At 36.9% G+C, this 24,556-nt stretch overlaps 5 protein-coding genes across 5 annotated transcripts; 3 read left to right on the top strand and 2 right to left on the bottom strand.

Annotated features, from left to right (window-relative positions):
• Positions 1-1,774: 1,774 nt before the first annotated feature.
• On the bottom strand, positions 1,775-3,190 carry LOC135605000 (HMG1/2-like protein). The gene is made up of 7 exons (XM_065094665.1): positions 2,977-3,190; positions 2,782-2,895; positions 2,621-2,678; positions 2,487-2,531; positions 2,303-2,383; positions 2,120-2,215; positions 1,775-2,022 (listed from the first exon to the last, which is right to left on the bottom strand). The coding sequence occupies exons 1-7, from the start codon at positions 3,024-3,026 to the stop codon at positions 2,002-2,004; spliced, it is 465 nt and encodes a 154-aa protein (XP_064950737.1). The 5' UTR covers positions 3,027-3,190; the 3' UTR covers positions 1,775-2,001.
• Positions 3,191-3,960: 770 nt separating this feature from the next.
• On the top strand, positions 3,961-6,851 carry LOC103975828 (butanoate--CoA ligase AAE1). The gene is made up of 2 exons (XM_009390918.3): positions 3,961-4,259; positions 5,189-6,851. The coding sequence occupies exons 1-2, from the start codon at positions 4,029-4,031 to the stop codon at positions 6,656-6,658; spliced, it is 1,701 nt and encodes a 566-aa protein (XP_009389193.2). The 5' UTR covers positions 3,961-4,028; the 3' UTR covers positions 6,659-6,851.
• A 1,431-nt stretch (positions 6,852-8,282) lies between these two features.
• On the bottom strand, positions 8,283-9,460 carry LOC103975827 (uncharacterized). The gene has a single exon (XM_009390917.3). The coding sequence runs from the start codon at positions 9,375-9,377 to the stop codon at positions 8,499-8,501; it is 879 nt and encodes a 292-aa protein (XP_009389192.2). The 5' UTR covers positions 9,378-9,460; the 3' UTR covers positions 8,283-8,498.
• Positions 9,461-14,285: 4,825 nt separating this feature from the next.
• LOC135605690 (GDSL esterase/lipase At5g55050-like) lies at positions 14,286-15,910 on the top strand. Its single transcript, XM_065096082.1, has 5 exons — positions 14,286-14,551; positions 14,635-14,750; positions 14,830-15,066; positions 15,198-15,447; positions 15,534-15,910. The coding sequence occupies exons 1-5, from the start codon at positions 14,308-14,310 to the stop codon at positions 15,752-15,754; spliced, it is 1,068 nt and encodes a 355-aa protein (XP_064952154.1). The 5' UTR covers positions 14,286-14,307; the 3' UTR covers positions 15,755-15,910.
• Positions 15,911-20,651: 4,741 nt separating this feature from the next.
• LOC135605691 (GDSL esterase/lipase At5g55050-like) lies at positions 20,652-22,261 on the top strand. Its single transcript, XM_065096083.1, has 5 exons — positions 20,652-20,926; positions 21,010-21,125; positions 21,205-21,441; positions 21,573-21,822; positions 21,909-22,261. Exons 1-5 carry the CDS (start codon positions 20,683-20,685, stop codon positions 22,127-22,129), a joined length of 1,068 nt encoding a protein of 355 aa, XP_064952155.1. The 5' UTR covers positions 20,652-20,682; the 3' UTR covers positions 22,130-22,261.
• The last annotated feature ends 2,295 nt before the right edge of the window (positions 22,262-24,556 follow it).

A 24,556-nucleotide genomic window follows, 5' to 3' on the forward strand; every position in this document is an offset into this window, starting at 1 on the left:
ACTACAAATGAGGGACTATTTTGGTGTACCAAAGCATCAAAGTTCACTTCAAATCAGGTTTTGGGATCATCCATATCATACATTTTCTGTACACTTTGTCCAAATGTAGCATAACAGAATTTTTTGATAGGAATCCTTTATCAAATCAAATCACATCCTATGTAGACAAAGTCATCAAAACAGTGGTTCAAGGTGTTTATGTGACGTTACTTGTGTTAGTTTCACAAGGATCCATTTAAAGCCATTAATAGTATAGAAACCTCAGCTAATTATTCTTGAAACATTAGTTTTTAAGGTTCATTTCCTTGTTAATTACATGTGTTGTAAAGAGACAAACCTTCTGATGCACTCAAGAGCGCAAAATGTTCAAATTTTTAAGCCTTTAAACTGTTTCAAGCCTAGAAAACCTGCATCAGGCATCGGTAACTTTTGTTAGACTTCTGGAACATATTTTTTTGTAGCTTGCTTGAGTATCTGTTATAAGAGTAACCAGAACATTGTACCTCTGGAACCCTGAAGGGCTTTCTTTATGTGCAGAAGCCTATCTCCAAGTTAGTCTTAAGGTTCTTGTTTCCTTTGTAATTTTTGGAGGATAGTAACAAGGTCATCTTTTCTCAAAAACAAGAAGGGGTAGAAAATGAAACTTTTGGTGGTCTGTCTTCTATTTTTTCATTACTCGTGTCGTCATATGCACTTCTCACTTGCGAGTCTGTCTCATTACTGAAACAGCTTTTGGTCTTCTCCATAATAGTGGGAATGAAATAGTGGGTTTGCATGGTCTCTCAAGATCTTTATTTCTTTATATTTCACTTTTAATTCCTGCATGAGATTTTTATTCCATATTACCAAGGGAATGAGATAGTTCACTTAAGATAGTGGGTTTGCATGGTCTCTTAAGAAGTGCACTCCTGCGCGGTTCTTTTATTTCTCTGATCTTTCTACCGCCAAATGTTGTAAATTCATTTCCCTTTTTTTTCCGATCCATGCATTTGCAAGTGAACCTCGTTATACTTTCTTTGATTCTTCCAACAGCAGCTACAGTAAATTCATTTCCCTTTGCCTACTGTAACTTTCCAGAAGCTGTGGTCTTGACATTCTTTTCAATATCTGCAATTGGATATTCTTTCTCCCTTTGACTACTATAATTTTCTTTGATTTGTTTCTACAGAGTATTTAGCAAACAAAAGAAATAAATTAATATAAAAAATCAAATTTTGAACAGTAAAAGTATTCATTTTAATTTCAGAGTATAATTCATAATTATCCCCTATAGTTACTTCGGATGAGCTATTTAAAGGAAGGGAAAAGGAGAACAGGACTTACGATGAGAAGGTGGAGATAGAGGAGGTGACAATGCTCCACCTTGCAATGCAAATTTTACCGATAGAGCTAGGGACGAAATCGACAAGAGACAAACTGAGTTAGAACCTTTGCTTATTGCAATCTATGAAATAGTGGTGTTTCAAAAGAGATCCAACCATCAAACCATAGCCTACGATCTATGAAATACTTTTTTTACCCTTTTCATTCTTATCAAAATTAATAACATGAGTATAATTAAAATTAAACATTTCACTTTCATAATATAAGAATCCCAATTCTATTTTTTAAATATAAAGGCCTAAATGTTAATCCTAAATAACCATAAAAGATAATATGTAATTATCCTTAATTTTAAAAGAAAACATAGTTTTATTCGACACAACTAATCAACAACTTAATCGTTGTAGCATTGCATGCTACACAATCATTGGGTCAGAAAAGCCAAACAAGATGAGTTAAACCCCTGCATACTTTGTCGATAGTAATTTAACAAAAAGGATGAGCATAATGGAAGCGTCCAAAGGAACATGAGCCATTTCTTTTCTTCCTTACAATGGAAAAGCTATACTAATCTAATTCCTAAAACATTAAGAAAATAATTTTTAAAAAAAGGAGAAAAAGCAAGAAGAAAAAGGGCCCTTCCCACCATTGCTTCCTCAATCGATCACCTCCTCCGAGCTACTCTTCATCCTCTTCTTCCTGCAACACTCCAAAAATAATGATGCAACAATTTAAGTTTCACCGGTTTCCTTCTTACGCAGAAATTAAACCAAACACTACAGGAAAAGAACAAAACCTCTCCATTTCCGTCTTCTTCATCATCTACCTCAGATTTAGACCCCTCTTCTACGACTTCCTCCGCGGGACTTGCATTACCACTAGAACCCTCAGACTGAAACAGAAAGAACAAGACACAGGTAAGACACCCTACATCTCAAATATACATTATTTTAAACCACATCAATAAAAAGAGAAATACCTGCTTCTTGTTGTATGAAGCAATGATCTTCTCATACTCAGCCTTTCTCTTGGCTGCCTTTGCTACGTATGGAGCTTTATCCTGAAAATTTTGTTTGTATAAAAATAATAAATAACATAGAACATAAAAAAAAACGAAAAAATATCTCTTTAATCAAAATTTTCATCAGAGAAAGATCTCTTACAGCCTCAGACATGGATTTCCATTTGTCCCCACATGCTTTGCTAACCTAATCACAGGAAATATATAAAAATAAAAATAAAAATAAAAAAACAAGAGCAAAAAATAACATCACGGAGAGAAGGGACAGTAGGTTACCACGGAGACTTTCTTATTCTCAGGGTGTTTCTCCTGGAACTCTTTTCTAAATTCCTCCCTTCACAACGACGCACGAAGAAAACCCAAGATAAATCCAACAATAAACAAGAAGAGAAACGAAAACCAGCAAAACAAGAACAAGACAAAACTTTGAAACTTACATGAAGACGAAGAAGGCGCTCGGAGGCCTCTTGGGCTTGTTCGGGTCCTTGCCAGCCTTCCCTCTCTTTGCCCTCTTACCCTGATTGTCGGCCGCCTTTCTCTTCCCCGCCACCCTACAAACGCCAACCCAATCGATGACAAACGACACCGAAAACGACCAGAACGAAACACAGTGCCGGAGAGAAGAGGCTCACTTGGTGTCATCCTTGCTTGACGCCGCGGCCCTCGATTTGCCCCCTCTCATGGTGACCAACAGCAACACGATCCGACTGGGAACAAAGGAAGCGGGCCGAAAAGGCAGAAATAAAAAAGGACGGACCTGTCACTTTAGGGTTAGGGTTTGGGAAGGAGACGCCGAGAGAGGCAGGATTTTGGGTCGGGCGAAATCGAAACTTTAAAACGTTAAGGAGTGAAATTTAAGGCGGGGAGATTGGGGCGGGATGTCGGAAAATTTTTGGCCGACACGTCACCGATCCGTGGGATACTACACTATTGGGACTTATCACTTAGTGCCAATTCAGTGGCACCGCCATAGGGTTATCGGATCCGGATCCTATCTGGATCTATAAAGCCTATTGGAATGCAGCCCATTAACCCAACCTATCTTGATTTGGGTATAGTAGTTGATTGGACCGTGCATCGTTACGATAGATTTTTATGTATGTTTAACATCCATCCGAAAAATCGAGGTTTAACGTAGAACAGAATGGCGACAAATATTAGTCTCTTCGAGTTAAAGAACAATATAAAAAAATACTCGATATTTTTTAAGATAATAATAAAAAATAGAGTCAACAACAATAATGTTCGAAAGCATATATACATTTATTTTAAATAATAGTTCAAGTTTCTAAATTACTTTAAAATAATTTTTAGAATTATCAATTCAACGCCTTAGTTCGTCGATGACCTTTCAAACTATGAGATATTTTAGATGAGGTGCTACAGCACTAAATCATCGTTCCAACAGCCTATGACAATATTTATCTGTCTCATACGCTTACATATTCAACACGCGTCATTTGCTTATATAGAAGACGTGGCCGATATGACGTCATTTAGTTTTGATCAACGGATACGGATTCTCTTCAACAATTTCAACAGATGGTCAATTCGAATGATTTCGGGACTCGCCATGATAAAAGCGGACGGCTAGGATCTAGTGATTAGGTGTGTAACCTAGTGAGTTCCACGTCCTTTTCCTGTTTGGTCAATCCGCTCATCCTTGGGATCGAGAGACTAGGCGATGGAGGAGAGAGAGTTCGGCGGAAGGAGGACGATGGAAGGCAGCATCCGGTGCTCGGCCAATTACGTACCGCTGTCTCCGCTGAGCTTCCTCGAGCGCGCGGCAGTTGTCTACGCCGATCGTACCTCCGTCATCTACGGCTCCACCACCTACACCTGGAAGCAGACGCGCGATCGCTGCCTCAGGCTCGCTTCCGCCCTCTCCACCCTCGGCATCTCCCGCCATGACGTCGTAAGCTCCCTCCTTATCAACTCTGGTCTGTAGCATAGAGTCATATGATTCCTTGTTTTCTCTATTCCCTTTTAGTATCAGTTACTGGCAGTAGCTATGTGGATCTCAAGACTTCAGACTGTGAGTTTCCTTCATGTGAAATAATAGCATTATTTGGACTCATGGATGACGCCGTCACAGTGGCATGCCCATGATTTAGGCCAATACATAAGATTAATTCATGCGATTCATATTTTTTTCGACCTCAATTTGCTTTTTTTTGGTTCATTTTGTTGTTTGAATTGATATAAATCTTTTGTTCGGGAATCGTTCTAATACCTCAGATTTTAAACTTGATCGAACTGCTGGCTTTTCAATTAGAACCCTGGCTTCTAGTACGTCTTGTAAATATTACGTTGCAATATTTGCTAGATGGAGGTAAACTATGACAATATCTGAAATGTTCGTCGTCCGTCCTCCAGTTCATCACTCTTAAACTAATGCTTTTACTATCTTATTGCATTTGTATTTATCAAAATCATGATAAAGAAGTCACAATTATATGCTCCAAGATCATGTCTGTAATTATTATCCTGTACTCAGGCATGGACTGAGAGTGTCATTCAGGTCATAGTTATTGCATTATTCATGATGAAGAAGATTAATAAAATGCATCTTTTGTTATTCTTTTAAATTATTTTTTTTTTAAAAAAAATTACATTACATTAAATGAGGTACATGATGCTTACATGTGGACTTGAGCATGAGACCTATCACTTGTGCTTCAATATACTATTCAATCTGGATTTTTCAATAGAGATGCATCTTTTTGTAGTTAAAATTGTATTCGCATGCCCTCTGTTAATAATAGTTAAAATTGTATTCACATACCTTCTTTCAAGATCTTATTCATAGTTAATCTAGGGATTGTTAATTACTGTTACAACCAGGTTGCTGTGCTTGCCGCAAATGTTCCAGCTATGTATGAGCTACATTTTGCTGTCCCAATGGCCGGTGCTGTTCTCTGCACACTCAATACACGGCATGATTCAGCCATGGTCTCTGTTCTACTTAAGCATTCAGAGGCAAAGATCTTCTTTGTCGACTCCCACCTTCTTGAAATTGGCCAGGGAGCATTAAAGCTTCTCTCTGAGTCCAACATCAACCCTCCCACTATGATCATAATCTCGGATTTTAATGACTCCATTCCCATAGTCCGAGGTGTTCATATGTCACTTAATGCAGATTATGAGACCCTTCTGCAAACTGCCCCTCCTAACTTTGAGATCAAATGGCCCAATGATGAATGCGATCCAATCTCGATAAACTATACTTCTGGCACTACTTCAAAGCCAAAAGGAGTCATCTATAGTCACAGAGGTGGATACCTGAATGCCATCGCAACGATTCTTTCCAATGACATAACAACAATGCCAGTTTATTTGTGGACTGTACCCATGTTCCATTGCAACGGATGGTGCCTTGCATGGGGCATGGCAGCTCAAGGAGGCATCAATATCTGCCTCCGAAATGTTACAGCAAAGGCCATATTTGATATGATTGCCCTTCACAAGGTAACCAACTTGGGCGGTGCACCAACAGTCCTTAATATGATCATAAATGCGCCAATCACAGAAAGAAAACCACTTCCTGGAAAAGTAGGAGTGATGACTGGTGCTGCACCTCCCCCTTCCCAAGTCTTGTCCAAGATGGAAGAGCTGGGTTTTACTGTCACTCATGCTTATGGTCTCACTGAAACTTATGGTCCAGCAACTGTATGTACTTGGAAACCTGAGTGGGATGCATTACCCCTCGAGGAAAGAGCGAAGCTGAAGGCCCGCCAGGGGCTTCATCACATTGGAATGGAGGAGATTGACATAAAAGATCCGGTCACCATGAAGAGTGTTCCTGCTGATGGGCATACGATCGGAGAGGTGATGTTCCGAGGCAACACAGTGATGAATGGGTACTATAAGGATCTAAATGCAACAATGGATGCTATGAGTGGAGGATGGTATCGATCAGGGGATCTTGGAGTCAGGCAAGCAGATGGCTATATACAGATCAAGGATCGATCAAAGGACATTATAATATCAGGTGGGGAGAATATAAGCTCAATTGAGGTGGAGTCAGTGCTCTTCAGCCACCCGACAGTGCTTGAAGCAGCAGTAGTTGCAAGGCCTGATGACTACTGGGGTGAGACACCCTGTGCATTTGTCAAGCTGAAGGATGGTGTTAATATCAGTGCAGAGGATATTATGAAGTTTTGCCGTGCTCGATTACCTCATTACATGGCTCCCCGAACAGTTGTGTTTGAGGATCTACCAAAGACTTCCACCGGGAAGACTCAAAAGTTTATACTTAGGGAGAAGGCCAAGGCCATGGGAAGCATCTTTAGGAAGGGTGGAAGCAAGCTTTGAAGTCCTTGTACCAGTAGGCAGAGGTGATCGATGAATCATGCAACCTCTCACCTGGATTGTAATATTATTCATTAGAGTCAATGTGTTATGACTTAAACTATAAACTTATATGATATCACAAACGAATTGCTCTCTAGATGAGGCATGTATTTAGTGATTTAAACTCATGAAGATATGTCTGAGTTTCCATTCATCTGATCAACGTTGCAGTTCGATCTAAGCAGTGTTTTATGTGAGTTGTGCGTCTATGACTGTTGTGGCAAACGCCTTAAAACTAGGGGTTGGTAAACCCCACATCATATAGCATGAATTGCTGTCATGGACACTTAACAGCACCATGGAGAATATGTTATTCCTTTGGTTAAACTATGCGTGTAAAACATTTAACACCGTGGAGACCGGAGGCGCCGGGGGTGGCGGGGCGCCGCACAAGGAATCATGGCTGACTAAGCCCCTTGGTGTTTTGAATCTTTGCTTGTACAACAGAATACATTGTATTCATATTGCATCTTGGCAATTCAGACACCTATCATGTCTTTGTTTCCATCTCCAAGCATGCTCTGTAGTCTTCTTGTTCCACCGATTGTCTACCAGTTCTCCAGCAGCAAGAGTAGTAAATATATGCTAATAGATCTGGAACATGCTTTCTAAATCATTTTTGTCTTACAGAAAGCATCTTTTCATATGATCATCAAACATGGAGCTTCTTGGTCACATGTATAAGATGACTTTGTCGAGGTCAGAAACCTTTTGTCTTGGCATAAAGCATCTTTGAGTTTTAAGTTATGGGTACTTTTTAACCAGCTGTTTCCTGTCCAAGTAAGATAGTTAAATTCTTTTTGTTGTTAAATCCTGTAGGATTTTGTATAATATGCTATTTATCATTATTGTCTTTGTTCTTATATATTCTTTTGAAGCGTATTTTATATGAATTCTGTCGCTTATTCTGTCATACTTTAGCTCCTAAAGTGCTATTATAATAATTTTTACAGTGATAAATAGATAAACAATCTTTGAATGGATCCAAAAGAGCCATTTATTTGCATCTATGAGATGTTAGTGTCATCTGGCTAAGCTACATCTACAAAAAACCAAACACCAGCTTTGCTGAGTTTTAAGAAGCATATAACATACATATGATTTGTTCATCTTGATTCCTTGTGTATAATAGCCATTCAAGTTTGGAGAGACAATGAGAATCTTAGAAAGTATGGCAGTCCAGGTGACAACCAATTTAAGTATCTTTCTTAGTTTAGCAAACAATTATTGTGTACACTAGCATTGCAAACAATTATCTTTCAAAAAATTAGATTGTAATGCAATAGTTGACGACACTAAAATCCATATTTTTGCAACCCTCACTCGCGCGCGTGCATGCACACACACACACACATATATATAACTGAATTTGGTCATTTAATTGAAGGTAAGATGTCAACTCTGTCTGACAAGTCAATCTCCAACCTTTTATGCCTATGGAGAAGCCGTGATAGTTATTTTGGTTTCTTTTCCTTGATGTCTTTGACTTTGAGTTACTTCAGTTCTAACTGGACACTTGAACTACTTAATTTGTGATCTCTAATCCAAATTCTTCTTTAAATTTGACAGAAACCAATTTACCGGATGAGAAGGCAACAAGTTCATTCAAAAAAAGTATCTGAGGCCAACAAAATGTCCAACACATGAAGGTGAGCACCTTGATGAATGACTTCCATTTCATGAAGCGTCTATTCTATACAATTTTACATCTCTTATGCATGCAAAATTGGAATTCATCAGCTTATCCTTTAAAATGCGGATGCCAATGATGGGGGTCAGGCACAGAGCGTTTGATGAACATCTAGAGGCTGAGAATGTTAAGGAGTGACACCCTGTTCTGGATCAGTCTCCGAAACAAGTGTTCCAAACCATTCTCAAGATCTCCAAAACTGATCTCAAGTGCCTTCAACTGATTTTGGCCCATCATTGTCTTCTCAGCATCAGCATCTTGAAGAGCTGCACATAGGGAGGAGGCATCTGCATGCCATATTCCAAGTAAGCCCTTCTTGGATGCCACTCGCATAGCCTTGGAGGCAAAAGGCCACCAGGTTGCTTTGGTTTTTGGCATGACCAATGATTGCAAGATTGAGAAAAGGAGAGATCTGGTGATCATTCTTGCTTCATTCAGTAGCCTTGAGATCACTGGGAGATCTGAATCTTCAGAGGTAAGAGAGACACACTGACATTTGGCATCCATCTGCTTCAAATCTTTATAGCACTTCTTGATGGTCTTCTGTGTCTCCTTTCTTGAGCAAATGTAGGCCTGCACTTTTTCTCCGGTAGAACTGTCACCTCTTCTTCGAAGCGCAAGCTGAAGATCTTGCGCATGCTCTTTTGATGTAACGACTGCATCCTTCATGGTACCACAGAGGTCCAACAACCTCATTGATCCATCAACATCCTCCTCCAAAGCTTTTGTTTGGTTGGAGCGGCGTAGGCCTTGCTGGATGTTTGGTTGGTGAAGAAGATCTTCGATGCCATCATACAGAGCAGCAAGATCTTTCAATCCATTGCAGATCACCTCGTTTGTGATGGAGGACAGAGATGCAAGTGATGATTCTACAAAAGGCTTCAGTTTGTGCAGCTCTTCTTCGACCCTGAGCGTAGTTGGATGAGTTCGGGAAGGCAAACTCACTGAACGAACATGGAAGGTCTTCTCTGTTGTGGTAGAACTGGCCATTGTTGCCTTCTTCTCTGCTAACCACTTCTCGAATTCTATGAAGGATCGGAAGAGGAGGGTGAGGGACTTGGTTCTGGTCCTTCTGCTCTACTTCCTTATATATAGATCACAACAAATACAGAGCAGAAAGGGAGACAGCAAGAACCATAGCAAACCGTGGTCCATGTGATGGCAATGTGAGTCTTGGTTTGTGATGAAAGAGATGTAGGATTTCTGCCGACAGGTCTCTTTTCTTTATTACACATGATTACAACTGAAGTCTAATATAAATCTTCATCCGCATGGGTGGCTCAGTATGTGTCTCCAAGTTGTCTGCCAAATTAAGGATCCGGTGGTAGATCCAAGGCTAGCTGTTACATACTCTGATGAAGCTCTTGCCAAGAACACGAGGGAGGAAGGAGGGGAAAAGGTTCTTGCTGTTGATGCTGTTTTCTTGTTGCCAGTACTTTGGGAGACGAATTCTTACGACCCAGAGTTTAAGATGGTTGTTGTTCCTTCTTTGAAACATCATGTGTTGCTGCATCCGAGGACATTGAACTCTAAAATGGTACTTGTTGAACTATGATAAGAATGGATAATGGATTGATCTTGACTATCATATAGTTTTTGTCACTGAACATCGATGATGCATAGATGTCCTATTTTAATGTTTGTTTTTGAGTTGTCTGTTAGATTGTTGTCGATCTGCAGGTTGATCAAAGATAAGCTTCTATCTTGTCCGGTTAGATCCTGCTAAGTTGACATTAGAGAGTATAAAGCTATATTCGAGGCGGGAGATCCATCGCAGCCATAGGAACGCCTCGATCGATGGATCCATTCGAGATGGCGATATGTGAAAGCGGTATAATTGAGCTACAAAGGGCAATCAGAATTATGTAAGATAAGAAATGCATTGGGAATATGATCCTTTTTTTTTTTCTGAGGCTCAAATTCGAACTCAATATTAAAAAAATAATAATATAGTAAAATAAATCTAAAATAAAATATTTAAAAATATATATTTTTTGGTTGTTCGAATGTCAATCCAAACCCAAAAGAGGCCTTTTTTGTCATGTCCCTCGTGAGATAGTATCATAAGAGACCATTGAATTTAAGGTTGTGGATAAATATCAAAAATGATTATGTACTTTTTCTGATCATAAGAGACGTGAGGTAACAATCAATTAAGTCAACTTCTTAATTAAAGCAACATTAAGGTGTTAGTCTGATGGATTATGACATATCAGTTTGTTAATGATGAGGAATCGATAAGATGGAGAGGAGATGATAGCATCATCCACAATAATCAACCTTGAATCAAAAATCTATTTTGTAACCTTTGAAGGAGGTACTTTGAAAATAACAAGATCTCTAACGACTCGATCATCTTGTAAGATCTTTGATATCTAATCCTTGTGCATTTTCTATATTATTTGAAAGTTTATTTCAATCACTCATAATTGTTCTCCCTTAATATAAATTAATTATTATAAATAATATAATATTTTTATTTAAATTATTAACTTTTTTTGTTTGTGTAGTATGATTTAAAAAACGATTAAAAATAATTTCCTTAATTATGTGGATAAGTTAAGAATTTTATTAATTAATTAAATTATTAATCGATTTATTTTCTAATGAGTGGTGTGAATTTTAAAAAGCACATAGATCAAATTTCGTTTTTATGTGTGAATAATAAGAAATAAATATTATAATTCTATCTTTGTATTAAAGTAAAATAAAAAAATAAAAAAAATTAAATTATTATTTATGGAAGCCTCATCCTTCATTGGTGTAAGGATCGAGGAAAGATCTTTGAGAAGAAGTAAGATTCTTTACTCTTTTCTAAACAATTTTGATTAATATTTTGAAATTTTGAATGTTAGGATTATTAGAATTTTATGATGCATAATAATATTTAAATTTTAAAAATTTATAATTAATAAACAATGATACTTGATTTATGATGTTAGAATAATTATTTGATTTATAATAGTCATTAAGCTTAAATAAAATCAAAAATTATTTTAATTATTAAAATTTTTATTTTTGGATTAATGCAATAATTTTAATTTATTTAATTAGATATATTTATGTTTTAAGAATTATATGAGAATTTTTATGATTTAATTAGTTTCAAATTTAAGATCACGAATCTAAATTATTTAATTCATATATATTAAATTATTATTTAATAATTAAAATTATTAAAATCTAATTTAATAAGAGGGGACAAATTGGGAGTCTGATCTAAGTTAAGTTGATTAATGAGACTAGTCTATGTGGTTAGGTCCAACTTATATGGTTAGATATGACCTAGACTATATGCCCAGGTACGATCCAACTCATGTGATCGATCTAGCTCATGTGACTAGGTATAGCTCAGCTCACATAATTAAGTATGACTTGACCCCATATGATTTGACCTATATGGTTATGCATGATCGAACTCACGTGGGCAAGTACAACCTAACCCATGTAGTTATATACGATGTAACCCATGTAGCTATGTATGACTCAAACTCATGTAACTAAGTACGATTCAGCTCATATGACCAAGCATGACCCAAGCCATGTGGTCAAGCATGGTCCAATTCATGTGACTAGGCATGACCCAACCCGCGAGATAAGTGTGGCCCGATTGAATGGTAAGACTCGGCTTAGCCCGAAAATTACATCGCCCAGCTATGCGAGATGCGTTATACACATTATCACCCTTCTATCTAGTCCATTGTACCTCAACCCAACCTGATAATTCAATTTGGACTCAAGTGAGTTAATTCAATTTGGACTAGAACCATGTGACGTGAAATTTCATCTCCTTTTATTGATTTGAGCTTGTTAATTGATTGAATCATATATGTTTGATCGATTCAAATTGGTTTAGCGTGATTTCATACTAACTTAATTAGTTCAAACCTATTTGACCTAATTGAAATCAATCAAATCTAAATTAGATTAGTTTAAGATAATTTTATACTAGTTCTATAACGATTTGAGATTGGTTTCATTAGATTCTAATCAAATTAAGTTTTGTTTAAGTTAATTAGGCTATTCTAGTTAGGGTTTTAATTGATTTAGGAGTATTGAAAGATTGATGTCTCATGATTTTATGATTTTATGAACTATATAAATAAATAATCATGATTGTTTATATATCTCTATCTATGGTAGATTGAGCAATTCCTTATGGATATTAATAGGTCATAAGACATGATAGTTGTATGATTAATCTATCTGTTATTGGGAGGAATGTGTCTCCACTTGAGTGGGTGAGAGATATCACTTTATTTGTTGTTCGGAGTGTAATATGAGGTTCTCTCCATCAAGATATGTGAGTGAGAGATATCACATGATAGATGTATACATTTGTTATTTAACTATCAAATATGTTATCAAGATGTGTGGCATATGATTGATACATGATTTTATTTACTATATAAGAATTATTATTTTTATATATGAGTTTAATAATAAATTAATATATTATTATTTTATATTAAATTATCGACATTTATATATGTTTGATAAATATAAAAATTAATTTTATAATTTTTTAAAAGTTCCTATCTATGTTGATATATATTTATTTTTAAAATAACATACTAATTTATAATAAATATGAGGCTTTGGATAGAAGAGATTTTTTTTTTTTATCACTTGTGGCTCTACCAAAATGACATGATTTTTTATTTAAAAATATTTATTATTATAAATTATAAATATTAAAATAATAATTTATTTTTTATAAATATGAGATTTGATATTTTCTCATGAACTTATATTTCAATAGGGTATTTCAGCAAACTTGTTAATGATTGAAATGAAAAAAAATTCCACAGCATGAACAATAAACTTCTTGATGAACTGTTACGGTTGGATTTTGATAGCTATCAGATCATTCGAGTCTCACCACATGTCGAGCTATGAACGTGGCGGCTAACTTCATACGCATTCCTTTCTTGACAAATAATGTTAGTCTTCATTATTTTTTGCAATGTCTTAATCAAACAATCGACATTACGGACTTTTGACCTAGTTTGTGATTTTTCACGTGTTTTCCATTTTCTAAACATTGCAAGTAGTCTGTCTTGATCGGCTCACATCATCAGTTTTCTTTTCATTCTTCCAGAAGATGTATCTGGTTGCCAGAGTCATTGATTTGATAAAGTTGGATGACACCAACTCTTAGTTGAATTCATCCAAAAATTTGATGCATTGTAATGAGCTCAATATGATAAAAGAGAGGGCTTCTGCATGTAAAATCTTATGATCTTAATATCATATTATTTTTGAAAATATTCGTATGAATGAGATAATAAAAGATGAATAATTTACATAATTAGTGATTAAAAGAATTGAATTACATAGATTATATTTAACTCAGAAGATATGAGTCTAAGCTTTTTGAGCTTAATTTGTATCTGGCAAATCAATATTCGATTTCTAATAGTCAGATACTTCTAGAAGATCGTATACATATTTGATGAAGCAATGTGTACTTATCACAACTAAAGAGGTACCCAATAGACCTCAAATGGGAAACACCAAATTACATAAATTAAAAATAATCATTTACGAAATAAGAAATATCATCAAAATAATAAGATGAAACTAGAAAGACCATTATAACACCAACATAATTATTCGAAGAGAGGAAAGTACTTCATATATCACTCATTTAATGGTCATGTACGAAACTAGAAATACCATCATCATAAGATCATTTTGGCATAAGAAGCAACTCGGCCAATTCCACACTCATTATTATGTGGAACAGGAAGGAACAACAACCACGACAATTCCTGCACGACAATTAAATCAACGTCACAGTCAAAGCACGTGTCAATTTTGACCAACATGTAACTTGGAATAGAAGCAATCTCTTCTCCAAATTTTGTATATAGCAGGTACCAACCATGTGGCAATCACAACCTTAAGCTCGTTGCCGATGGCGAAGAAGACGACCACCTTCCTCCTCCTCAACCTGTTCTTGATTTCTCTCTCCACGCTAACGACAGCTGCAGTTTCACCTGCGGTCTTTGTGTTCGGAGACTCCACCGTCGACGTCGGGAACAACAACTTCTTGCCCAGCGATGCACCGAAGGTCAACTTCCCTCCCTGGGGAATCGATTACCCTGGACGAACTCCCACCGGGAGGTTCACCAATGGCTTCAACTACGCCGATTACGTCGGTATGCATTACTTCAGTTCTAATGTCGACGCTGCAGTGTTTTCCTCCGCTTATTCTAACTTGTTTGCTTCGCGCTGCTTAAAGCCAAAGCAGTAGGCTTAGCGATGAGCCCGCCACCTTTCCTTTCTCTTTCCAATGGGAATCAGATGCTGAGAGGAGTAAACTTCGCATCTGGTGGGGCAGGGATTCTCGATACCACAGTTAAGTCTTCGGTGATGAGATTGATACGGTGTTGTGGACTACTGTCAGTGACTGTCTTTGATGACCTGATGGTGGCAGGGCGGAGATGTGATCGCCATGGCGACACAGATTGAAGACTTCGAGCAGGTTGCGGCGAACCACACGGAAAGATTAGGGAATAAGTCTGCTGCTGTCTTCCTGGAGAAGTCTCTCGTTCACTTGATCGTTGGGAGCAATGACATCTACCCGCTGTATTATCTTCTCAGTCCAGGAAACAGCACTCAGAAGGATGAAGTCGTCGTTCTTCTACTCGACAAGTTCAAGCATCAAATAGAGGTCTCCTCTCACCCTCTCGCTCTCTCTATTATATATCCTATATGTTACAAGCAAGTAAAGAGCTCACGTGAGAACACTAAATCGCAAGTCATAATTATCATAAACGCTGACTGAAGTTATAATTATGGCAGAGGCTATATGATCTCGGAGCACGAAAATTTGCAGTCCTGGGTGTTCCACCGATTGGGTGTGTTCCGATGGTCAGAGTCGCAATTTCTTCGTATGGCTGCAACGAAGATTTAAATGATCTTTGTCTACGCTTCAAGACTGCCACAAAGGCTCTCCTGAAGGACCTCAGCATGTCATTGAAGGGATTCCAGTACTCGTTCGGAGACTTATATGAAATGTTCACCCAAATCTTCTCTGATCCCCAAAAATATGGTGAGTATGCATCTCGCAGAAAATTGTCACTTTCACCATTTATCTTTTCCTGCGAGCAGTTAACCTGATGATGCTGCTATCTCCAGGGTTTACAGAGATCAAAGCTGCGTGCTGTGGAGGTGGGAGGTTGAACGCCGAGTCTGCCTGCCTGCCGAACTCCACATACTGCAGCAACCGTAGCCAATACGCCTTCTGGGACCGGAGTCACCCCACCCAAGCTTTGCACAAAACGATGGCTCAGCTGGCACTCTATGGACCGCCATTGTTCGCCAACCCCGTCAACATTCATCAGTTGGTGAAGAGTTAGAACCACTGGAGTGGAGTGTTTTCTGCATCATCATTGCACAACTCGGTCTGAGAATAAACTCGCCTTCTTCTTCTTTTGTGATGCGCACTTGTACTTGATGCTGGAAGGTGTTTGATGAATAATATCTTTATGGCGGTTCTTCGTCCTTGGTTGGAAGGTGTTCGATGAATAAGATCGTTATGGCGGAAAACATACATCACTGGATTCATTCCTCTACCATAGTCTGTTTGAGGTCCATCTTGGAGCTCAAAAAGTCTGCAGTTCATCACTTCTTGCCGTGGTGCGCACTTAACAAACATATGGATTTTACCAACTTTTCATCTATCTGCATGCATTTCTTCTTCCAAAAATTGAATCAATTAAATCTCTATGAAATTATTAGATATGATGATAATGTATTCTACATAAACCAATAGATATATAATATATTTTTTTATTATCGTAGAAAAAAAAAACATCATACTTTGAGTTGATGAAGTCTATTAACAAAAAAAAATAAACCAAATTCGGTATACGATGCTTTTGGAGTTTGACAAAGTCAATAAATAGCTTTTTATAGTTTATAAACATGATTTTCATATTAAGGATAGTTGAAGAAAAGGGTTATCGTATAAAAAAAATCTTCAATTAAGATCCGTTATAAGAAAACATTGTTAATATCTAGTTGGCATACATACTAGCCTTAAATAAGAATCAAACTTAGGATAAGTCAAATTGGATTAAAAGCATTTATGAATCAACACTTGGTTGTTATGAAACCCTTTGACCACTAGATATACTTTGTATCTGACAATAGATCCATCTTGATTTTACTTAATTCGTAAAATTCACTTATACCTGATGGTACAAGGGTCTATGTGGCATTAGGAAAAGTACATCATATTCCTCACATATAACTTTGCGCTAGTATACAAATATTTGGACTTAGGTGATAATTATAGGTTCAATAGGCTTAGGTGAAGAGTTGTGGTAGCATGAAGTTTAAAGATTTGACATAATTTGAAGATATTATTTTTTAACTGTATTGTCATGTGATGTCTAGGTTGGGTGCTACTATTGGTTGTGTTGAAAGCATGAGAATTGATGAAGAGTTAGTAACAAGTACTAGATCAGGTTGATGCACTTCGATGTCATGTGATCGATGAGAGGACAAAGACATCATTTATGGTGCTGTTAGCATTGTTTTATTATGTACTACAAAGTGAGTTTGTGGAAAGATAGATAAAGAAGTTATAGAGAAAGTGAGGTGTTGTGAAACTAGAGTAATAAGGGAGTGTAGGTCATGAAAAAAACTACTAATTGATGTGGTGAGAGGTGTACTTATATAAATCCAATGATGCATGATTGTTGTAATGACTCACATGTTAAAGGAGTAAGATTTCGGAAGGAAAATATATTTATAAAAATAATATGATATGATACAAAGACCTTTCGAATTTGGGGATCATAACACTAAAAAACATTATATTTAAGGGGATACCTAATGAATATACAAAGTTTGGATCTTGATTTTAACTTATGTGAAATATTGGGGCACAGCACGGATAACCTAAATAACCAAATACTTTTAAGTTTTTGAAGGTTTGAAGTTTTGTAAAATAGTTTTCTAAATGATAATTGAAGTTATAGAATTGGGGTGAGCATACGATTAATGAGGTAGACTGCAGTTTAAAATATTACTAACCAAAGAGTTAACAGTATAGAGACTAAGTGTAAGAGGGTAAGACCGATTTCAACTATATATCGGTGTTTTCGTTCAACATAGTTAACTAGTTGATGTGTGTACGATGGTTACATGAGATATTTTCTAAGATATGATAAGAGGCAAATTGTTAGAGTTTGGTATACATCTCCTCCATCATAGTAAATTATTTTAATGGTAGATTATAAAAAATTCTCGACTATCTTTCTAAAATGAGTAAAGATTGTAATGACTTCAAATTTGTTTTTAAGAGGATATAGTCATATATATTTAGTAAAGTAATATATTAAAATAATATAAAATCTAAAATTATTAAAGGAAGTGGTTAGGATAGTCCCTCAAACATCAGTGTGAATAATTTTAAGTGGTTTTGAGTAGGATATGGAAGATGTTATAAAAGGTAGTCTATGACTTTTATTACTAAGACAAGCATCATAATAAATTATAATTCTCTTTGATTTAAAAATTGTAAGAAAATAATAAGAAATTAGTTATTGTTGAAAGTAGGGAGTCACACGTCATTATCCTCCGTGCAATATTAGAATTCAAAAGCAAAAAATAAAAATTAAGAGTTAATAAGGAGATCAAGAAAAAAGAATAACAATAGTCAACAAATTAGTGGGTAAAAAAAAAAAAGAGAGCGAGGAAGAAAGAGAGTTGCTCTAAGCAAAAAGGCTCTGATTATAAAAAAATTAAAAATTATTATAAAAGGGATAATATTATTCACTGAGCTAATATGTATTTATATAGATTTTGAAAAATAAATTCTAAATCATACACTCAAATATCCTAAGACCATAAATTAATTAGATATTAAATCATATAAAAATATAAAATTATTATCCCATGTTTAAGTCTATCGTTTTCCTAACAATCAGTTTTGTTTGGGGCCTGAGTTCTCATTTTGGTATCTTTCGAGTACTAAGCCACGATTGTTCGTGGTACGTACATCCAAGCTTAATTTTAGCAAAGGAGCTGATTGTAAATAAAGATATAACACGGAGTAAAGTGTAAAAAATACTCCTCTCTCGCCTCCAATGTAGATCAAGAGAAGGGACGAAAAGACACACGGGGAAAAGGGGGAAGAGAGAGAGAGAGAGATAAAAGATTGGGAGATGGCGTCGGCTGCGAGAACAGAGGAGAAAAAGAGAAGAAGGGAAAGGAAAGAAGGAGAATAGGAGGAGAATGGAAAGAAAAGAATGAAAAAAGGGAGGAAGATGTCTCCGGTGTGAGCGAGGAGAAGAGAAAGAAAGGAAGAGGAGAAGAAAAAGAAAAAAAATAAAAGAAAAAAATTAAGAAATATGTATTGAGGAATTGTTCACATATCAATTAGATTTAGATCAAACTCAAGAAGATTACATTAGGTATGATTTTAAATTTTCTTAAATTTTTATTAATTAGATTTATATTTTGGATTATAGTTAGATGAATTTTAATATTCTTAGTTAATTAAATATATATATTATGTAGGAAATAAAATGAGAAAAAATGATTGTTTTAGAAAATAAGAATAGGAAAGGAAATAAATTTATATTTTTATGTATGTGATAACGAGAATATATGATCAATCCAATGACTCCATCTAGTTTGTTTCTAAAACTATTAATGCATGTGTTTAATATTTATGAATAGAAATGATTTATATATTATTTAAAATTATTATAAAAGAATTTAAATGTCAAAAGCATATGATTTGAACTTTGTTATTGTTTTATAAGCACTTTTAAGTTATCTTTTCATAATTCATATGAATGTTAAGCATTATATTTGAAAGGACTAGAAAAATGATATATGATTACATTAATTTTGAAAAGGTATGCAAAAAATTTTTATTATACCTTTAGTTTTGTAAAAATACAATTAATATGTTATTTTTCGTAATATATTAATTTTATAATTAAGATGATTATGATCTAAATCATACCAATGAGGTTATAGATTAGCGATATTTTTCATAAACTAGTTCTTTAGGCCGAAGATATGTGTTATCTATATCACATGGGTTGAACATAGTTTTAAGACTTACTAGTAGGATATAATATTATTGTAGCCATCAATATTACTATGAATTTTATTTTAATATTTTAGTTAGACTTATACTTATAATCCTTAGTTATATTTATGCTCATCTATGATCTATGAAAAGTAAATGGTTATCTATGCTTTATTAGACATTAGTTATATTTATATTTTTATTATAAATATATATTTAATTTTTAAAAGTATTAGAAAGATGACATGATTTGAAATATATATGAAACAAATATTTCTGTAAACTGTATAAGCATGATGAAAAATTTGGTATTCGAGTATTTTATACTAATAACTCATGATTTTGAGGTGTATGTAACGTTTAGGTTTTTGTGTAAGCAAAAGGAAAGTATTTGAAATTTATATATATTTTAAAAATATGTTTTGAATGCATAAAAAATTTACATATTTTAAAAGAAAGTAATCATCTATGATAAGTTTTACTTAACATGTGAGTCTTTTTTTTTGTCTTGACAGGTAATGTTAGTCTTCAGTTTTTTTATATTTTTTTGGACAATGTCTCAATCAAACAATCAACATTGAGGACTTTTGACCAAGTTTGTGATTTTTTACGTGTTATCTATCTACCTAAACATCGCATGTCTGTCTTGATCTGCTCACAGGATTCTTCTTTTGATTCTTCCACATGATAGATTTTGTTGCCGCAACCATTGATTTGATATGGTTGGATGACTCCGACTCTTAGTTGGTGTCTCTTGTGCTAATGTGTATTCACATCCAAAATTCGATGCTTTCTAATGAGCTAAATATGATCTAAAAAGAGGGATTATGCAGGTAAAATCTTACGATCTTAATTTCATATTAGTTTTGGAAATATTGGTATGAGTGAGATAACGAAAGATGAAGAGTTTACATAAAATAATCAAATTATACACGCTACATTTAGCTCATCGAATAACGCTTATTTAATGGTCATTTAAGAAGCTACATATACCATCATAATAAGATCATTTTGGCCTAAGAAGAAAGTCGGTCAATTGCACATTGATTATTATGTGGAACAGGAAGAAACAACAAGCACGACAATTCCTGCACCACAAATAAATCAACGTCACAGTCAAAGCACGTATCAATTTTGACCAACATGTAACTTGGAATAGAAGCAATTTCTTCTCCAAATTTTGTATATAGCAGGTACAGCCATGTGGCAATCACAACCTTAAGTTCGTTGCCGATGGCGAAGAAGACGACCACCTTCCTCCTCCTCAACCTGTTCTTGGTTGCTCTCTCCACGCTAACGACAGCTGCAGTTTCACCTGCGGTCTTTGTGTTCGGAGACTCCCTCGTCGACGTCGGGAACAACAACTTCTTGCCCAGCGATGCACCGAAGGTCAACTTCCCTCCCTGGGGAATCGATTACCCTGGACGAACTCCCACCGGGAGGTTCACCAATGGCTTCAACTACGCCGATTACGTCGGTATGCATTACTTCAGTTCTAATGTCGACTTTGCAGTGTTTTCCTCCGCTTATTCTAACTTGTTTGCTTCGCGCTGCTTAAAGCCAAAGCAGTAGGCTTAGCGATGAGCCCGCCACCTTTCCTTTCTCTTTCCAATGGGAATCAGATGCTGAGAGGAGTAAACTTCGCATCTGGTGGGGCAGGGATTCTCGATACCACAGTTAAGTCTTCGGTGATGAGATTGATACGGTGTTGTGGACTACTGTCAGTGACTGTCTTTGATGACCTGATGGTGGCAGGGCGGAGATGTGATCGCCATGGCGACACAGATTGAAGACTTCGAGCAGGTTGCGGCGAACCTCACGGAAAGATTAGGGAAGAAGTCTGCTGCTGTCTTCCTGGAGAAGTCTCTCGTTCACTTGATCGTTGGGAGCAATGACATCTACGCGCTGTATTCTCTTCTCAGTCCTGGAAACAGCACTCAGAAGGATGAAGCCGTCGTTCTTCTACTCGACAAGTTCAAGCATCAAATAGAGGTCTCCTCTCACCCTCTCGCTCTCTCTATTATATATCCTATATGTTACAAGCAAGTAAAGAGCTCACGTGAGAACACTAAATCGCAAGTCATAATGATCATAAACGCTGACTGAAGTTATAATTATGGCAGAGGCTATATGATCTCGGAGCACGAAAATTTGCAGTCCTGGGAGTTGCACCGATTGGGTGTGTTCCGATGGTCAGAGTCGCAATTTCTTCGTATGGCTGCAACGAAGATTTAAATGATCTTTGTCTACGCTTCAAGACTGCCACAAAGGCTCTCCTGAAGGACCTCGGCATGTCATTGAAGGGATTCCAGTACTCGTTCGGAGACTTATATGAAATGTTCACCCAAATCTTCTCTGATCCCCAAAAATATGGTGAGTATGCATCTCGCAGAAAATTGTCACTTTCACCATTTATCTTTTCCTGCAAGCAGTTGACCTGATGATGCTGCTATCTCCAGGGTTTACGGAGCTCAAAGCTGCGTGCTGTGGAGGTGGGAGATTGAACGCCGAGTCTGCCTGCCTGCCCAACTCCACATACTGCAGCAACCGTGACCAATACGCCTTCTGGGACTTGAGTCATCCCTCCCAGGCTTTGCACAAAACGATGGCTCAGCTGGCACTCTATGGACCGCCATTGATAGCCAACCCCATCAACATTCATCAGTTGGTGAAGAGTTAGAACCACTGGAGTTTTCTGCATCATCTTTGCACAACTCGGTCTGAGAATAAACTCGCCTTCTTCTTCTTTTGTGATGCGCACTTGTACTTGATGCCGGAAGGTGTTTGATGAATAATATCTTCATTTGTGAAACGCACTTGTCCTTGTGGCTGGAAGGTGTTCGATGAATAATATCAAAACCGATGGTTTCGATTCCTAATTTCAAGAAATCAAAATCGATGATTCCAAAATCAAAGTTCGGTCTTGTCAGAGCTGTCCCATTGTGTGTGAATATATATCGATGCTAGGCTTCCTTAAATTGGCAAAGTTAGCATCCACCATTAAAACTTTCTATTATAGAAGTTGGTCCGTTACAATTTTTCTTGGAATAGAGGTTCCTTCATCTTCGTGATTTTGAGATCAATATGGTAAATTGGTGCTATCGCATTGAGCAATTCCTCGGCTTTAAAGTTATCTGAATTTTGATACTACTTGGAAATCCTACAATTGTAGGCAACAACATTAGGTTTCAATTCCTTGTTCAAGGCTTCCTTCAGAATCTCTTTAAACAAATCGACATCCCCTTCGTTCAAGTACCCATCCAAGAGAGTCTTGTAAGAAACGAAATCCGGCTGAACTCTTTTATTGCTCATTTCGTCGAGCACATTGCGGGCGGTTTCAAAATCACCTTTTTCACACACAGATCGAAGCAGAATATTATAAGAGACGATGCCGGGAGCAATACAGAGTTCCCTCGGTGCACGGTCAAAGGTCTCGATGATGAGATCAAATAGGCGATTGTTGAAGTAGTCGGAAAGGAAAGCGGAGAGGGATTTATCGGAGCGGGGCCTGCCAAGGAGGTCTGGTATGCGGTTGAAGGGGCGGCGGCGGCGGCGTGGTCAGGCATGCCAGCGGCAGAGTAAAGGGAGATGAGACGAATGATGAAGCCCTCGGACTCGGGGTACTTGGGGTCGGATAGGAGGCGGTCGACGAGGTCGGGGCGGCGGGCACGGGCGAGCTTCCGGACGGTGAGGACGAAGAGGGGGCGCGACGCTGGGAGTGGAAGCAGGGAAGGTGGACGGAGGACTGGAAGAGTTCCGCGAAACGGTCAGGTTCGGATTCGGGGCGGATCGCGTCTTTGAGGGTGGAGAAGGGTTTGGGACCAGTGGCAGCGGGGGACTCGGCGTGAGAGGCGAGGGCTGAGAAAGGGAATCACCGGCAGCAGCCATGGTGGAGAAGACAAGAAGTCGGGAGACTCGAACTGGTGATATATATATATATATATATATATATATATATATATATATATATATATATATATATATATATATATATATATATATATATATATATATATATATATATAGTTAAATAAATCACTTGAAACAGGTAAATAAGAGAATACGAGATTGCTAAGTGCTAGTAAAGCCATAAGCATGTGATAGCTAACTAGTAATCCATCATAATTTATCTACGTATCTCGTGGACATAGATCAATCTTTGGCCCATATCCCACCAAGACGGAGCCTTTCCTACTATTGGAAGTCCGAAACACAATAAAGTGCTTGGATCGTAAACCCATCTTTCACCATTTACTCTTTGAAAAATTATAATTACTAATGGGATACTGGAATATTGTATTAGTTGTGGAAATTATTATTTGTTAGGATCAAGAGTATTAAGAGAGTGGGGGGGAGGGAGGGGGGGGGGGGGAGGGAAGGTGAATTAGTGCAGCGGTAAACTTTCGACGATTAAAACTGTGTTCATACGATAAAAGTGATTTCGGTGTGAAAGCCGATTCTAAGATTACTTTAACTTAAGATCAAGCGAGATGACGTTAAAGTAAATCTATGAAGGAAGTTTGCAGTTATGATAGAAATCAGAATGTAAGTGCAAACCGAAATATGATGTTCGTACGATAAAACTGATTTCCGTATAAATGCCGATTCAGAAAATACTTTAACTTAAAATCAAGCAAAATAACGTTAAAGTAAATCGATGAGGCAGTTTGCAGTTAAGATAGAGAACAAAAATGTAAATGCAAATCGAGATTTAGAGTGGTTCGGTCAATCTTGACCTAATCCACTTTTGGCTTCCTCCTCCGATGAGGTCATCAACGTCCACTAGAGGCCTTCCTTCAATGAGCGAGGGCCAACCACCCTTTTACAGTTTCACTCCTTTGACGGGCTTAGGAGACAACCCTAACAGAAATTTCACTCCTCTCTTTAATGATTATGACTTGGAAGAAAAAAGGGAGGTGAACTTCTAACTTATACAACAATTTTGAGCTCTAAAAATCACGGAATAAGATTGGATTTTCGGTGTTTTTCGATGCCCTTTCATTGCTGAAAGGGTGGGGTATTTATAGGCCTCAATCCAGTTTGAATTTCGAGATCAAAACTGTCATTTTCCGGAATTCCGGGGTCTGGTGGTTCCATCGCCTGACCA

The sequence above is a fragment of the Musa acuminata genome, chromosome BXJ2-2 (assembly GCF_036884655.1).
Source record: "Musa acuminata AAA Group cultivar baxijiao chromosome BXJ2-2, Cavendish_Baxijiao_AAA, whole genome shotgun sequence".
In the NCBI taxonomy this organism is placed as follows: domain Eukaryota; kingdom Viridiplantae; phylum Streptophyta; class Magnoliopsida; order Zingiberales; family Musaceae; genus Musa; species Musa acuminata.